Consider the following 16,695-nt stretch of genomic DNA (forward strand, 5'->3'; position numbering starts at 1 on the left):
GCTGCCCTTCTGGGAAGGATTTGGAGAATCCCCTCCCCCACCCCCAGGGCTGCCACGCCAAGGCAGGGCCAGCGCAAGGCGAGGAGCGCCACCTGCAGGGCCAGCGTGGGAGAGCACACGGGGGATGCCCCTAATCTGAGACACAATCCTCAGCATCTCAGCCCGAGGCTGGCAGGGCTTCCCTCCCAGAAACACCCTGGGCGGTCCCAGGCCAGCCTCGCACGGCCACACACGGGGAGGAAACAAGCATTTACTCAGCACCTGACGCGAGCTACTGCCTCGTTTTTCACAATGAGAGGTGGGTGCTGTGAGCATCCCCACTTTACAGACGAGGAAACTGAGGCACTCGGAGGGGGGCGTGCCCAGGGCCTCCCAGCGGGGAAGTGTCTGAGGCAGGATCTGAATTCAGGGCGAGGAGGAGAGGAGCTCACAGGATTCCCCGAGGGCCCCCAGGAGGAAATAACCACCTTCTAGCAGACTCACGGCTGTTCCGTGGGGGCTTTTCCAGGGGAAAGCCGGGCTCTGGGCGCCCATTTGTGGGATTCCTCCCGACCTGCTCTCCTGTCACTTCCTTCAAACCCTTTTCTGCGGTTTTTCCCTGCCTGCCTTCACTCCTGGATTTTCTATCTGGTCCTAGGACTCGGGGGCTCAAGGGAAACAACCCCTGGAAGGGTCGCCCCCAGTGGCAGCAGCCAGACATGACTGTGGCCCGGACAGGAGAGCCAGCAGCCTGGCGTCCCCTCCAGCCAAACTGTACCTAACGGGGGCCACCAGGCCTTCCCTCGGATGCTGCCCCCATTCTCTTCCTCCCCCCAACCGACGAGGGCTCACACGGCTGCAGGAAGCGCAGCCTGGGATCCCGCTGCCCCCACGCTCCTCTCCTTGGGGAATCGTCCTCGACTCTGGGTGAGGCCCCAAGCCACGTGAGGTGCCCGGGGTCGGCAGCAATGGTGGCACATCCCAGCTTCAGGGGGGTTAAGATCCTCCTGCCTCTAAACTGGGTTTTCCCCCACAAGTTCTTTATGAGCTCTCTAGAACATCAAGTACAATTCCCAGCATAGCTCTGCCTCTGGGGCCCACAGTGCTCCGGCCTCCTGGAAACCCCCATTCTCTGCTTGAGTAAAAAGGGAATCTTGGGAACTAGCTGCCCCTAGTGGCTGAACTGTGAGGGCTGAGCTTCCCAGCCTAGCCCTCCCTGGCCCAACTCCTGCCCCTCCTGTCTGCAAAGCTTCCCAGGCCTCACAAACATCCTCCCTAACCCAGCGTCAATAGCCCAGATATTCTGCTAATATTTCAAAACATGAGAATTTTTTTTTTTTAAAAAGAGCTAAAAATGTCCTTAAGCAAAAACCTAACATCTTAAGGACGTATTTTGAAATGTTTAAAAAAGATTTTGGAACGTGAAGAAGCTGCCACCCAAATAAAACCCGCTCCCCTCATCCCTGGGCAGAGGCCGGACGGCAGGGAAAGACGCTCCCGCTTACCTGAAAATGCTGCTCCATCACCTGGATCTTGCCCTGGTCCGGGCATTTTTTCAAAGCTCGGTCCGTACAGTGGAAGAGGATTTCAACCATCTGGAAGGAAACATGATTGACATCAGACAGCCGGGAAGAGAAAGAAGCAGCACCGGTGGCCGGATCCTCTCTGTCATGTCACTGTTATCATCTTCACTGTCATCGTGACAATCGGGGCCATCGGCTTTGGTACCGTTCTCACCATGGTCATCGTCGTCATTGTCATTGACCTTTATCACCCATCATCACCATCCTCACCATCGTCACCATCACTGTTATCACCTTTATTGCCATTTTCACCATCCTTGTCACTGTCACTATCACTGTTATCACCTCATCATCACCATCCTCACCATCACTGTCACTGTTATCACCTTCATCACCCATCATCCTCATCCTCAGCACCATCAGGACCACACTCACTATGAACATCACTGACAGAATTATTAATAATCAGTGATTGGGGGAGCGTCAGCGTTCCCTTCTCCATGATCCTCGTTTTCAGGCCTGGATCTCAGAGGCCGGGCTAGCCTCCCCTCCCCGCCCCTGCCCAACTTTATGTGGAATCCTGCTCCAAGGAATCCCACTGCCCCGAGTTGGGTCCCGAATGCCCACTGCTGGGAGCGCCCTGGTTACGGGGATGTCTCTGCCGCTCTTTGGAACAAGATGACTTCTCGTGGCCAAGTCCCCGTGCTGACCAGAACATCCTCTTCCCCATCAGCCCTGAGCTGCCGCCATGGCTGCCTCTGGCCTAAGAGTCAGGGCCCTGCATCCGAGGGCACCCGCTGGAGTGCCTGGCGCAGAAGGGGCGTTTGGGTGCGGGCTCCCCGCCTTGTCCCGCTGGCACTGTGCCAGAGCACCCGGCCCTGGCCCAAACCCTGTGGCGGACGCCTCCTATCTGTGTGACCCTGAGTAATTCACTCGATACTTACTACCCCACCCCCATCTGTCTGAGGTCCCTCATGTTCTGAACCCAGCATCCTGGACTCCCCGCAAAACTATCCGCTCCAGACTAAGGGACAATTCTTTTTTTTTTTTTTTTCCTGAGGCAGCTGGGGCTAAGTGACTTGCCAAGGGTCACACAGCCTGTTAAGTGTCTGAGGCCAGATTTGAACTCAGGTCCTCCTGACTCCAGGACTGGTGTTGTATCCACTGCACCACCAGCTGCTACTTAATATCGCTCTATTTTTTGACACTTGTCTGTGACCCAGGCCCCTTCTCTCCTCTGTCTGCTAGGGGAGTCTGTTCTCACACCTTCACCACAGAGAGGGTGGGGGTGGAGGGGAGGGGCCTGTGGGGCCTTTGGCACTGGTTGGGGCTGGAGTCATTGTTTCCTGAGTGACAGCAGCGTTCCTTGGGAGACCTCCTAGTTCTCCTTCGAGTCAGAGTCCTTCCACAAGTCAAGGCTAGAGAGCGGCAGAGTAAGGGGAGAGCTTCTGGAAGACCCAGGGTCCCCAAGGCAGGGCTCCCCCCTGTCAGCCCCACAAAAGCCCCGATTTCCTGGGAAGAGGAGAAGCTTCCACCCAATCAAAGGCAGCTGCTGGTGGAAGAATGTAGGAACTGGCCCGTGAGGAGGATGAGGAGACAGCCGAAGCCCACCCTTCCCATCTCTAGTAACCCCGGGCACGGCCCCAAGAACTCACCCGATCGGCAACGACGGCCTTCCGCTTGCTGGCGTCCCCAGACAAGCCTGTGGAGAAAGAGAGCCCGGGTGGGTGTCGGGGGCCGCAGCTCGGTGGGACAACCCAGCAGGGACCTGCTGCGCCCTTTGCTCTTGCTCATTAGACACAGGGCCCCCTCCCCGCGCTTCCACCCTGTGGTTCAGGAGTCTCTGAGCCGGCAGAGGGAACACTCACCAACGACAGCTTTGGCCTTCCCTTCGTGGAAGGACCACGCGAGAGCCAAGGCCTCCGGCAGACACTCTTGTTTCAGGAGATGGTCCACTCTCTGCAATGGAAGAAGAGAAGTCGAGTTGGGCGCTGGGGCCCATAGGGTTTCCTCAGCTTTTCCCTGCGTGGCAGCGTGCTGGTGCCGTGGGCACGGACCCGGAGAGCTGCCCGCGCCCCTGGCCCGGGTCTCTCGGCTGGCCGGCTCTCCATCCACCGGCCGGGCTCCGGCTCTCATTTCCACGCTCCACTGGCCCAGTCTCTCTCAGAAAGTGCGGCTGCTTGTTATCCCAGGTGATTCCAATCACGGGTATTTTCTATTTTTAAGTAAACATTGTTTTAAAGAGCTCACTCGCACAATGGCCACAGAAACTTGGCCTGGACATGAAAAGAGAGGAAAGTGGGACTTTCAGCAGCCGCCAACTAAGTTCTCTCTGGCCCCATGGTTTGACCTTAAGATTTCTTTCTTTCTTTTTTTTTTTTTTAATAGCTTTTTATTTACAACCTTAAGATTTCTAAGAGAGAGGATGATGTCACTCTCACTCTGCGTCTTCATCCTGCGTAACTCGAACTCACCTCTCTCCAGCTCCTCAACGTCATCACATAAACAGACTGAAAACGAGAGAAAACCAGGACCAGGGTCAGGCTCCAGGAGGGAACTTCCCAAGGGCACTCCGGGCACCCACCCATGGCCTTGGGGAGTCTTGTTGGCAAGCTCATCCCAGATTAAACCCAGCCAGGGTAATGGGCGAAGTCCCACTGATCAAGGGGCTCCAGACCACCCTGCAACGTTGGGGGAGAATCCCACTGACATGGATGATCCCCCCAGGGATCCAGGAGAACACTGCAGGGGCCACAGAGACCTCCAGACGCCAAAGGACTGGGTTTGGGTCAGATCCCTCGGCCAAAAGATTCCCCACCATCTGTCCCCCACAATCTTCTCAGCAACCTCCCGGCCATCACCAGCCCTTCCTCCAACCCCATCTCTCACACACACACTGGCAGGGCTTACTTTTGTCCCCAAATAAAAGATCTGGCCACCATAACTGCTGATGGACTGGTAACAGGCTTTCTCTCCAACCAGAGCCTAGGAACAGAGACCAGAAGCGTTAGGAGACGCCGCCGTCCTGTTGCAAAGGACGCTGGGCTCTCATGGAGCTGACCTGCTAGAAAGCCCAGACGCTTTTCAGGAGTGACCTCTCCATCCCCCGTTTGTGTGCGGGGATCTTTCAGGTTGGGGGGGAACAGTTAATACAGGAGAATCCTCCCACCTTAGAGAGGGGGGACCCTGGCAGACATTCTGTCACCAAACTGGGAGTTTTTGCCTTAAAGACCGTACAAACACAAAGCCTGTTGCTTACAGAAGCCACAAATGAACTCCCAACCCCCCATCCGCCACAGGAAGAAGCAGACAACGACCGGACCCCCAGAATCACCTGCCGAGGTGAGGGACTGCTCAGGCAGGGAAGAGCACTCTCTAGGACCGGGCTGGGCTCTGCCTGCAGGCCCAGGGCCCTTCACATGCTCTTTTAGGAGGTTATGGGATGTGGCCATGTTTTAAGAATGTTCCCAAATTTGGGGGCAGGGCCTAAAGGTCACAGAGCAGATGCTAATCAAATATGCCAGTCATTATTAGCTTCCCAAGCCAATTTGACAAAACTTTATTACGAGACGCTGCCCCTGGCACTGCCAGGCCCTGCCAGGCCCTAGGGAAAGCTCAGGAAATCCTGGGGTCCCGGGCTGACAACGCCATGCCAGGAGGCCCTCCGGCCGGGCAGCCCTCAGTGAGCCGGGCTGGCAGAAGCATGGCCACGATGAGGGCACCGGGCTAGGGCCCCCCGCCCCCCAGAAGGGAATCCATACCAGGGCCTGGCTGACGTTGCCACCCGTGGCCAGAGACTTGAAGTGGCTACTGTTGTAGACCAGCTGCACCTCGGAGATTTCTACCGTCTCCAGCTCCTCCTGCGTCAGCCGGTCGATCACATGCAGCTTCTCCACACTGTCCAGGAGCACGATCGTCCGGGAATTGATCCACTGCAACCCAAGCACAGGCCCGAGAGGCCATCAGCAGGGCGCCCCTGCCGCGAGGGCCGCTCCCAGGCAGGGGCTTTTCCCTCGCGTTTGTGGAGGAGGGGCAAGAGCGGGGGCAAGGATGGGGCACAAGTCTGAGACACCGGCGGGCAGCGGAGGAATAACAATGACCATTTGTGGTTCGGTCACTTCAGTTTGGGTCTGATGCTTCCTTGGGGTTTCTTGGCAGAGAGATTTCTGAGCTTATGCTCAGAGGACGTATCTTTACCTGCCGCCGGGCAGGGCCTGAGCTCCAAACCTCCATTAAGGAGAACGCCCAGTTCACACATCTCCTTTCTCCTGTGGCTTTTGGGGCTGAGACACCCCTTCTTTGGAGCCTCGTCTCCCTCTCTCTCTTTCAGGAGGCTTTCCCCATTAGGCTATAAGCTCTCAGAAGGCAGGGAGCCTTCCTATTTTCCTTTTTGTCTGTGCAAAGCCTGGCACCCAGTAGGCACTTAATGCATGGCCTGGCTTGCCAGGGACACAGGAGGTTGGAGCTGACCTGGGATCTCTGGACAAAGGCTCACGCGGCAGACTAGGCCCGTCCTCCCTTCTCCACGCCCAGAACGTGGTCTGGCTGCCGTGGGAGCCCTCAGGTCAAGCTCAGGAAAAGCTTGGGCAGGGGAGAGGAAGGACCAGGATGGCCTCTGCTGGGTTCTTCCTGCCTCCCATCTGCCTTCGCTCTCAGGACACAAAACTTAGTGGATCGGGCGGTGGCGGCTGTGACCCTTGAGGAGAAGGTGCCTCCGGGGACCCCCAGGCCCACTCTCATTGCTGCCCTGTGACCTCATCCCCGGACGCCCCCTGACCCCCTGCTCACAAGGACTCACAGTGAAGTTAATGAGGTCATAGTAGAGGTGCAGGTGCTTTTGCTTGGTGACGTGTATGGCGCCCGACTCATCCCGCTTCACCTGGAGACAAAGAGAGCACAGACTCAGGGCAGGCCCACTAACAGCTGTAGTTACAGCCAGAACAAGGAGGTTACGGAAGGTCAGGTCCCCAGCACCCCCAGGGCAGGGCGCGCTTCCTAGCCCACCCAGAGGTTCCCCTGCTCTCTGCTAAGGAGGACGCTGCCAGGGGTCAGGATAGTGTGTGTGTGGGGTCAGGACACTGCTGGAGGTCAGGACAGTGCTGGGGCAGAAGCACCAGGAGCAGGTCAGTGGGATGAGGGAGATGGGGAGCACAGACACCAGCACAGAAAGGGGAATGAGTGCAGGAGTCCCGCAGTGCGGGAGGGAGACCAGGAGGTCACAGGCCGGGCTTCATTTCCTGAAGAGGATGGTCCTCAGCTACAAGTTCAGTGAAGAGAGCACAGACGAGGAGCGAGGGCCTTCTAGCCCTGGGGACAGAGATGGCGTGCCCACCGTGGCAGGAAGCGAGAAGGGACTGACCGAATAAAAACTAATCATCCCAGGCTCCGGGTCCAGATGGAAGGGACCTCAGACCCTAACTGCAGCTGTGGCCGGCAAGGCCTCCTCTACCGAAACATATTTAGGAACCCAGGTCCTCTCTCTCTCAGGCTGGTCCTTTTCCCATCACGGAGCCTCCTTCAAAACAGTAGCGGCTCCTAATAACCAAAAAGCTTTTCATGACCCTCACACTAGATCTATCTGGGAATACAAGGCTGATCTAGCCTTAGAAAACCATAAATCTGATCAATCAGATTAAAAACAGATAAAACGCTTTAACAGGAATCTTCTGAAAAACCCATTTAAACAAAATCCAGAGCTTGGTAGAAAATGTCCCCTCAAAAGCACAGAAATAAAAGGGCTCTTCCTTACTATGATTAAACTATTTACCTGCACCCAAGAACCAGTGTTATTGATAACGAAAGAACACTGGAAGCTTCCCCAGTAATGAAAGTCAGGGGAACGTGAGGACAGCCACTATCCCCATTTGAGCCTGAAAAGCTTGAGAGATGTTAAGTCCGGGTTAGCACCTGGAAGCCTTAGAATCAGCCGGAGTCAGGGTCAGCAAAAGCCCTGGGTCTTTATTCTTGGTCTTTAGGGGAAGAAGTGAAGGGGATGGACGCAGGATCTCCATGACCTCCCTTCTCTTCGTCCACCGCAAAAGTGACTCTGCTTGTCTCACTCCACCCCCTAGTCTCTCCCACAATTCTCTGTATACACCAAAAGATGGAACCAGCACAGGATAGTGGGAAGGGCCATTTCCAAGCATGTGCTAATAGAGTTTTATCCTATCAGTGATTAGCCTTAAGTGCTCAGTTGTCTCATTCAGAGTTTCAGCCCTTTACAGAGAGAGAGGGAAAGACGGTGCATTAATTGATTCCTGGCTGATAGAACCATGAATTGATTCAGTCCTTCTGGACAACAATATGACCTCCTGCAAGAAAAGTTAGCAAGTCCACCAATTAACAAGCGATTTTTAATAGAAATCATTATGTGGCAGGTTCTCTCCAAAAGCTACCGATACAAAGACAAAACTAAGACAGCCCCTGTCCTCAAGGAGCTTTCATTCTAATGGAGACAATATGAACAAACGTGCACATGTGTGTATGTGTGTATGTATACGTATAAGTATATACACACATACATATGCATATATATTTTTATATATACACACATTTATATATACACATACATATATACATATGCATACAAATATACACATCTACATGCTCGTTCACAGATACATATATACACACCTATGTTTTACATATACATACATACATATGTATACATACAATAATAATAAATATATAAAGTGAACAAACAAGATGTTTTGGGGAGTGTTTGAGAGGGCGGGGGTCAGGTAGGGGGAGGTGGAAGAATCAGAAAAGGAATCACACAGAAGATGTTGCTGGGACAGTCTTGAAGGAAGCCAGGGACCCCAAAAGAGGGAGATGAGGAGTGAGTGAGTTCCAGGCAGGGAGGACAGTCCGGGGAAAGACACAGGGACTGGACGTGTCTGCACTCGCCAACCCCAAAGCTCCCCCTGACACTGAGGCTGTCCCCAAAGGGATCAGCCAGAGAAGAGACCGCATGTACCGAAAGGCCCAAAGCAGCATTATTTCTCCCAATACACAGGGACAAAACAGCCCTGTGCCTGGTGAATAAAAACTGGCCGGATAAATCACGGCATATGAGTCTGATGGGATATTATTGTGTCATAAGAAAAAAGAAGAATTAAAGGAAACATGGGAAGATTCCTATGAAGAAAGATACACGGTGAAGAAGACAAAGGTACATACAACAAACAATGCTTAAGCCCCGAGAAACAATAAAAGTCCGGTCAAGTCCCAGAGTCCCCCCGTTCTGTTAGCAAATGACAAAAGCCCGATTTCCCAAGGATCTGTGCTTCTCAGGGTGGGCGGGGGGTGGGGTGGGGGGAGAGGTGTCTGCTTGATGGAAATTAAACCTATCAATATTGAACTTTAAAAAACCCAACCTGGCACTTTTTTGCAACTGAGTGTCTGAGAGCGCGCCAGAATCGGCCTCCTCAGAGCCAAAGAGGAATCCTGCTTTGACTCAAAGTTATGAAATGGATGAAAGTTCTTCCCATTCCAATTTTCGCAGAAACACTCGGCACCTGGGTCAGCCAAGCAGATGCTGCGGCCGGAGCCGCGGCTAAATCCACCCTCACCCACGGTCCAGATGAACTCGGTTTCACACCAGTTTTGTGCCAGTGCAATCTTCACTCCCCCTCACCCACTCCCAGTGACCTCCCCTTGTGCTGCCCCCCATCCCACTGGATCCATGGCCACTGGCGGGCGAGTTTGTTCTTTCAGCCTCACTTGCAGAGGGAAGGCTTTTTGGCCCGAGGCCTCCAGAATAGGCAGCAGGGTGCCCTGGGTGCTGTCCGGCCTGGGCAGAGGGGGCAGGGAGGGAGGACCGTCTCCCCTCTGGGCCGGCCGCTCCAGCTCCCTGCCCGCTCCTCCTCTGTCTGGGAGGACATGTGGGTGCCACATGTGCACACACATGCACGGAGCAGAAATGTGCTTATATAAACACCTATGCATGCATATGTATACAAAGACATCTGTTCTTCACTAGACAAAGGGACAAAGGGCTGAGGAGACGCCATCTCACTCGTTGGCCAGGAGATGAAAGGGAGCTCGCCTCCCCCGCCATTCCAAGCTGCCAAGGCTCAGCTGCTGCGACGGCCGGCTGATCTCTGCACAGAAAGGCCCCAGATGTTCCAGGCTCGGTGCTGGGCACTGGGGCACCAGGATGCCAGAAAACGGCCCCAAAGCGCTCGACCTGGCAGGCACTGCCTGACACCCCGTGGGGTAGGAAGCGAGCCATCAGGGACATGGCAGTTACTGTGTCTGCATCTGTGTGGCCCATGGTCCCCGGCTTACTAAATGGAGAGGAGGGTCAGGGGGACCCCGGATTTCGCTGGCACAGAGAGCTGGGCACAGAAGCTCCCTCTGCCTGGCAGACGCCGGCTCTGTCTGGGCGCCGAGGGGCTAAGCTCATACAGCCCGAGAGTGTCTGGGAGGGGCTTCGAGGTTGGCTCCCTACCCACTGAGCCACACGCCCCCTCTCAGCTATTAGAGCAAAGATAGAAATTCATTCAAAGAACAAGAAAGAGAAACCGGCATGACTGGGACTGGCACAATCCCAGCCCGATCCACAAAAACAAGCCCCAAGGAGGCTCATGGGAGAGGGAAGGCAAGAAAGGACCTAGCTCGGGCGCCTTCACACAGAGTTTAATGGCTGAAAGTCAATGGCCACGATGCACACAAGACGCCCAGCGCTCGGCAGCCATCCCACGCGGAGCTCCGGGCAGCCCACGGCAGCTCTGCCATGTCTGCCAGAGAGGGAAGGAGGGGCTGCGAGCAGCAAGAGGCGGAAGGAAGAACAAAGTGAAAGCAAGTCTGGAGACCCAACTGAGCCGCGCCCCCCACGGAGGCGAGAACGAGGACACGGACGAGGGGTGTGGGAGGGGAGCACAGTGAGGCCACCTGGGGCAATCTGGGCCCATCCTCCCATTTTCCAAAAAGAGGCGCAAACAGGTGAAATGGCGGGGCCGGGGAACTGAGGCAGAAGCAGGTCCGAACGCCAGGGCAGCCGCACTACTGGGGCCGCCCCATCGTACGTGGCCAGCCCAGGCCCCACGAAATGAAAAGCTACAGAAGCAGCTTGTGGATTCATGGCCGAAAAGCAGGCGAGCCGGAAGCAGACGTGGGGGTGACGGCCTCGCCGGGGTCACGGGCCCTCTCCCCATCAGCTTACCAACAGGAAGTGAACGACGTCCCCTCGGCAAAAGGCCAGCGTGGGGTTCACGTAGTTATTGGCGGCCACAAAATGCCAGGCCAGCAGCGGGACGCTGGAAGGATCCATCTAAGTCAAAAGGAAACAAAAATGAGTCTTGCGGACCCTTGGTGGGAGGGCTGGAAGGGGTCTGCAGGCCCTGGTGCGAGCCCCCCACAGGACAGGCTTCGAGAAGGGCAGGGCCCACCGACGCTGCCCTGGGAGCACGGGGCAGCCACACTGCTTGGGCCTAGCAAGGGCTACAACTACCAAAGCTAAGTCGGCTGGGCGTCACGCCAGAACCTGAGACGCAGGCACAGGAAAGGCTCCCTCCGCCACGTACTGGAGCGTCCTGGGGCTCGGGGGTCCGGGCTCCAGCCACCACGCTCGGACCGGCCTTCAGAGGCCCCTGTGCTCATGGTCCGCAGCCTCCCAGCAGCCTCTGTGTTCCCTCGCCCTCCCACCAAGAACAGGGGCACTTACTCACCCGTCCATAGGGGAAAGTCATCCACACTTTCAGAGATGGCTTCAGTCCAATGACCAATATCTTTGACAGGAAAGAAATGAAAGAAACCCATGATTTTTCCTGAGATTAATTACCTTCAGATCTAGCTCTGACTGCACTTCCTCTTGTTCCTGAGACTTACTTTAGTTAGGGACGCCATGGCCAGCAAGGAGAACTGGGTTATGGGGTGATCCTTCAGCTCGGCCTTGGAGTGCAGAGGCTCGATGCAGCAAACTTCCCCCTTGGACCCGCTGAACAGACACCGGGATTCACACGTCCTCACTCCCATCACCCGCCTGGAAAGCACCAAGGAAGAAGGAAGGAGGAGAATGGGCTGGGGCGCTCCCATCTCTTTGAAGAAATCACCTATTCCACGCCCAGCACTGGGCAGCTGTGACACACGATGCAAGACACAGAAAGGCCGTGCTTGGCCCCAGGAAGCCAAGAGGCACCTGGGGGAACGGGCCCCAGACCAGCTCAGAACCCCAGAGGGAACACCCGAGACGTCTTTAGGAAGTGCCTACCGTGCTCCAAGCAAAGACAAAAAGGAGTTGTCCCCAACCCTGTCTGGAGGAAGAGCCTGAGCGTGGGCTCCTGCCCAGGCAGACCTTAGGGGGCTCCTGTCTGAGCAGGATCTCGCGGGGAACCTGCTGGGTTCCTGCCCAGGTGGGAGCTCACAGGGCACGTACTGGGCTCCTGCCCGCGGGATCTTGCGGGGCACCTGCTGGGTTCCTGTCCGGGCAGGACCTCACGGGGCTCCCATTGCTACTGGATTCTGCTCAAGTCTGCGGCTGTTTCCCCAGGCAGACCAAAGCAAGCAGAATTTGTGGCTCTTGAAACGCTCAGGCCGTCAGAAGCGGGCCCCCCTGCCCTGCTGCCAGCCCAGCCCTTGCTCTCTCTGTAGATCCGTAACAGCCCCACCGAGGTGGGCAAGGGGCAAAAACAAGGAGAAGGAGCAGGTGAAACCTGCCTCAGGCTGAGCCTCCTCAGGCTAACACTGACCACGGTCACCCCCAGGAGAGAGAACACCTTGGGGAGCCTCTGCCTGGGCTCGTGTGGGCTGCTCCGACCCCAGAAGGCTGCCCTTCTACCACCCGACTACCAGCAGCCATCTGCCCTCCCTGAGGCTGTTTCTTTCTCTGTAAAATGGAATGCCAGCAGACTTGGGCCCAAACCAAGAGCTCTGAAAGCCCCAGGCAACACACAGGAAGCTCTCCGGGGGGAGCCGTGTCCGAGACCCCCCCCCTTTCTCTGTGCCGTGGCTCTCTCATCAGCCCAGGGCATTATGAGGAGCCTGTGAAACAGCAGAACATTATCTTCCCCAAGTAAAGTCAGTCTTTGCAATTCAGATTCAGTGACAGAAAAGGATGAACTAGGTCGTTGCCGCTGTAGTGACAGTGAGACCTGTGACAAGCCCGGAAACACCGCTGCGTACCTCTGAGCTTCTCTGCCATTCTGGTAACGGGGCTAGGGGATATGAGCTGGGCCTGGGTTCGAATCCCATCATGGGCAGAGCATCTCTGCAGTCAGGCCCTGCCCTGTGCAACGGGGGCTGGATGGATGACCCTAACCACACTGACCAGAGCTCTGGCAAAGCTGGGCTGCGGGTGCCTCAAGAACCAGCTTTGTTCCCCAGGCGGAAAGGACGGGCTGGAAATCGCCCTGTCCTGGCTTTCTCCTCTCTGGGTCTCATGCTGCCCAAGTCAGAGGGGTGTGAGGGACCAGGAGGTCTACACGTCTACACTGGCCATGAAGGCCAGAACCAGCTGGGTGGGGGAAAGCACTTCTCGCACCGAGAGGCCCCCTGGCCTCCTTCCAGCCTTCCAGGCCCGTGCCTTATCTCGGTTTCCTACAACGCAAAGCCATGGTTAATCCCACTTTGTCTCGCCACGCAGTCTCGCTCTTACTTAAATGTCAGCTCAAACACAGAACCGCCGCTGTCGTTGCAAATGGCCAGAGTTGGGTCATCTGTGAACTGAACGGAGAGGAGGGTTACTTCTCAATGGCATCATTCAGGGGGCGAGGAGGAGCCAGAAACCTCCTGCTAAAGCACGTTATCAATCTGCGCTTCCCCATGGCTCTTGGCCCGTCCCCCGCTCGGAAAGCTCCCCCATGGCTGGAGAAGGGCCCGAGTCCTCTGGAGAATCTCACGCTGGAGAAAAGCGTAAGCCTGACGCCTCCCAAAGGGTCTGGCAGGACCGGCTGAGGCAGGGAACAAAGCACAAACCCGCCTCCATTTTGTTTTGGAAAGTGTCCAGCTTCTTCTCCTAAACATTATTCCTGAAATCTCATGGGGTCGAGTATGTGGGGATATCTATGGGTTTGGTGAACCTTTCATCCAGAACAAGACCACCTGAACAAGGAATTCCCAGGATCCCCTGGGGTCACCTTGTCTACATGGGGCCTTTTATGTAAATGCTGTGGGGCTCTTGGTGGACCTCTTTCTAAAACAAGCTTTACTTCCCAACCGTCCTGTGCTCGGGGACCCCTCTACCTCCTCACACCATTGCCCAGCGGGCCTTGGGGCCTTCTGCCCAACAGGGTTGTGGGGTCACCAAAGTTCATGCCCTCACTTTCTCTTTTCGTCCTCTATCCCAAGGGAGGTACCTTGAGGGTCATCCAACCCACCACATGGGGATCATGCTCCCCAACAAGGCCTTTCAGCCCTGCTTCAGACACACATGGGGAGGGGGCCCCCGCCGGCACCTCCCAAGACCTCTGAAGGAGGGGCAGAGGGACAGCCATTCCCCTCGGCAGGTGCTGGGCCTCCCCCACTCTTGGGGGCTCCATATGTGGCCTCTTCTTGCCCGTCCTGTCTCCTCTCATCTCCCCCAAGCTCTCGGGCTTCCAGCCATGGTCAGCTGGCTTTTTAGGGAGCGGGCCTCCTGGCCAGCCTCCCCGCAGACAGCCCCCACGGGGTCTTTGGGGAGGGGGATACGCGGCTCTTCACCATCTCAGTTCAAACCGCTGCCCCTGGACAGAGCACTCTAGCTTCTGCAAGGTTCCCACGGCCCCTTTTGGGCTTGCCTGCTGAGGCTGCCCCAGGAAGCCCAGGGGTGAGGGGCTAGGGCACAGAGAGGCGCCCTCTGAACTCCTGGTCAGCTGGGTCGGGGGGGGGGGGGAGGCAGAGGCTCCCAAGGCAGCAAGGCGAGCCGTGAGGGTGACGTGAAAGGGGCGAGCGCGGCCCCGTTACCTTAATGTGCAGAATTGCTGTTCCTGGGGGGTGAGCATCTGTTATTGATCTCAAAAGCTTCCCGCTGGCCAAGTCCCACATGGTCATCTGTAAGGCAATTAACTGCTTTCAAAAACAAAGCTGCTTTTCATTTGGGTCTTGAATTACAGAGTGTTCTCTATAAATGAAACCATTTTTATTCTTGCATATTTCTATTTTTCAATAAATCTTAGAATAAGAAAACAAATTATGATGTATTCCATATGGTTCCACAAAACAGGACACTTAGTGTCTCATCGTGCAAAGATGCTGCAGTTCGAGGCGAGCAAGATCGGGGTCCAAATTCTGGCTCAGACACGCGTCGTGACCACATCAGGCGTCTGCCTCTCGGCGCCTCAGTTTACTCGACTGCCAAAGTGAAGTTAGCAGTGACCGGCTCCAGCCTCACCCAGGCTCGATGAGCAAAGTGCTTTGTAAACCTCGAAGCTCAAAGACAAGGTTCTCCCCTTTTTTTTGGGGGGGGGGCGCCACAGACCTCACTGGCAGCAGGCCAGTAAAGCTATGGATCCCCACCCCCAACCCCTACTCAGAATCGTGTTTTTAAATGCATAAAAGAAATGACAAGGAAAGCCACTTAGGTTGAAATGGGGTTATTAAAATGTTAAAAAAGAAAAAAACAAGTTCAAGGGTCCCAGGTTAAGAACCCCTGGCTTCTCATAGGAATAGGAGACATAGCCTTACTTAATTAATATTTTGTCAGAATGAAAATACTCTGTAGAGGCGCCTGATGGCGCAGTGAATGCTGAGCCTGGAGTCAGGAAGATCTGAATTCAAATCTAGCTTCAGATCCCAGGAAGTCACTAACCCAATGTCTGCCTTATCTCTCCAGCTCCCAGGGGCCTCGGGTCTGCCTCAAGTCCAGCCCCTTTGCTGGGCCATAGTCTGGCCCCATCTGTATTGGAACCCTGGCCCTCCTGAGCTGCAGCCCCTCAGGCTGGCTGCGGACGGGGCCTCTGGGGGATGCTGTCCCAGCACTGTCCACCTGGCACCTGTGTCCTGGGGGCTGCCATGTCTTACCTGGCCTTTGGCAAAGCCGCAGAGAAGTCTGGAGCAGTCGTGGTTGATGCTGAGGGCAGAGATGGCCCCGTACTGTCCCCCGACGCTGGTGCTGCCCAAGCAGAGGCGCAGGGCTTGATTCTGATCTGGGGCCACAAGAGAAGAGCACAGTCTGGGTCTCGGAGGTGCCAGCTGGGACCAGGGAGGGAGAGTTTGGGGGCACCGGCAGCACCCCTGCCAGCCTGTCCCCTCCCACCTCCACAGCGTCGTCTGCTGCTTGGGCCGGAACGGGGACAGGGCAAGACCAGGTGGAGAGGAACAGGGACAAGGTCCCGAGATCAGGCCAGAGAGGGCCGTGCTCTTGTTTCTGAATGTGGGGAGCTCCCCTCGACCCCCAGCCAGGGAAGCTCCTCAACCAAGCCTGTGAACCCGGTGGTGGCCATTGCTGATTGCACCTGGGGAGGCAGGAGGACCTCCGATCTGGCCGAGGCCCATCCCAGCCGGGCTCCCGGGGCCCTCATCTCGATCCCAATCAGTCCCGACTCATTTGATTGTGCTGAGCTCCCTCGGCTACCATCTTCTGCCGGGCACATCAAACGCCTCCTTAATTTGGATTTGGCTAAGCCAGGTCACTCTCTGGTCAAAAATGAAACCGAAGTCTGCCTTCTATGGGCATGAATAGAGCTTGTTAAGCAAATGAAGGCTGGAGCCCCCAACACCAGAGCAGCCGTGGAGAAGATCCTGGAAACGCCAATAATCGCACTTCTCATATGTTTCTCTTTTGTATTTCACAATCCCCAGGGCAGGAGATACTACAATCCCATTTTATAAATGGAAATACTGAGGCCTAAAGAGGTTCAGCAATTTGCCCATGGAAACCCAATCAAGGTCAAAGGCAAAGCTTGAACCCAGCTCTTCCAGATTTCAGCCCCATCTATTGTTATTACCACTAACAATAACTAGCATTAATGCGGCGCTTTAAGTTGGTAAAGTGCTTTACAACATTCCCTGGGTTTTGTTCACAAGCACCCTGGGAAACAGGCGTCGTCAGCCTACCCATTTTACAGCTGAGGAAGAAACGAGGAGACAGAAGGAAGGGGCTGGCTCATGGTCCCATGGCCGGTAAGGGCCACAGGCTGCATTTGAACTCAGGGCCTCCTGACCCAGGTCCACTGCGCCACACTGAGGACGGGCCCATTCAGGAGCGATCCCACTGGGTCGCAGAGCCCTGCCCGTGGCACAAACCATCGGGGCAACCTGGCTCCTGCGCCCCAGA

At 55.9% G+C, this 16,695-nt stretch overlaps 1 protein-coding gene across 3 annotated transcripts in view; it reads right to left on the bottom strand.

The window, feature by feature from the left end:
* VPS8 (VPS8 subunit of CORVET complex) overlaps window positions 1-16,695 on the bottom strand; it is a 125,045-nt gene that overhangs the window by 76,858 nt on the left and 31,492 nt on the right. For all 3 annotated transcript variants that reach the window (XM_031968080.1, XM_031968082.1, XM_031968081.1), the window contains 13 exons: window positions 15,441-15,565; window positions 14,385-14,471; window positions 13,099-13,166; window positions 11,334-11,487; window positions 11,174-11,233; window positions 10,669-10,776; window positions 6,301-6,381; window positions 5,264-5,434; window positions 4,413-4,487; window positions 3,977-4,012; window positions 3,371-3,461; window positions 3,158-3,204; window positions 1,485-1,574 (listed from right to left, as the gene is read on the bottom strand). In XM_031968080.1, coding sequence (XP_031823940.1) covers window positions 1,485-1,574; window positions 3,158-3,204; window positions 3,371-3,461; window positions 3,977-4,012; window positions 4,413-4,487; window positions 5,264-5,434; window positions 6,301-6,381; window positions 10,669-10,776; window positions 11,174-11,233; window positions 11,334-11,487; window positions 13,099-13,166; window positions 14,385-14,471; window positions 15,441-15,565 — 1,193 coding nt within the window. The remainder of the gene's footprint in view (window positions 1-1,484; window positions 1,575-3,157; window positions 3,205-3,370; window positions 3,462-3,976; window positions 4,013-4,412; window positions 4,488-5,263; window positions 5,435-6,300; window positions 6,382-10,668; window positions 10,777-11,173; window positions 11,234-11,333; window positions 11,488-13,098; window positions 13,167-14,384; window positions 14,472-15,440; window positions 15,566-16,695) is intronic.

The sequence above is a fragment of the Sarcophilus harrisii genome, chromosome 4 (genome assembly GCF_902635505.1).
Source record: "Sarcophilus harrisii chromosome 4, mSarHar1.11, whole genome shotgun sequence".
Lineage (NCBI taxonomy): Eukaryota > Metazoa > Chordata > Mammalia > Dasyuromorphia > Dasyuridae > Sarcophilus > Sarcophilus harrisii.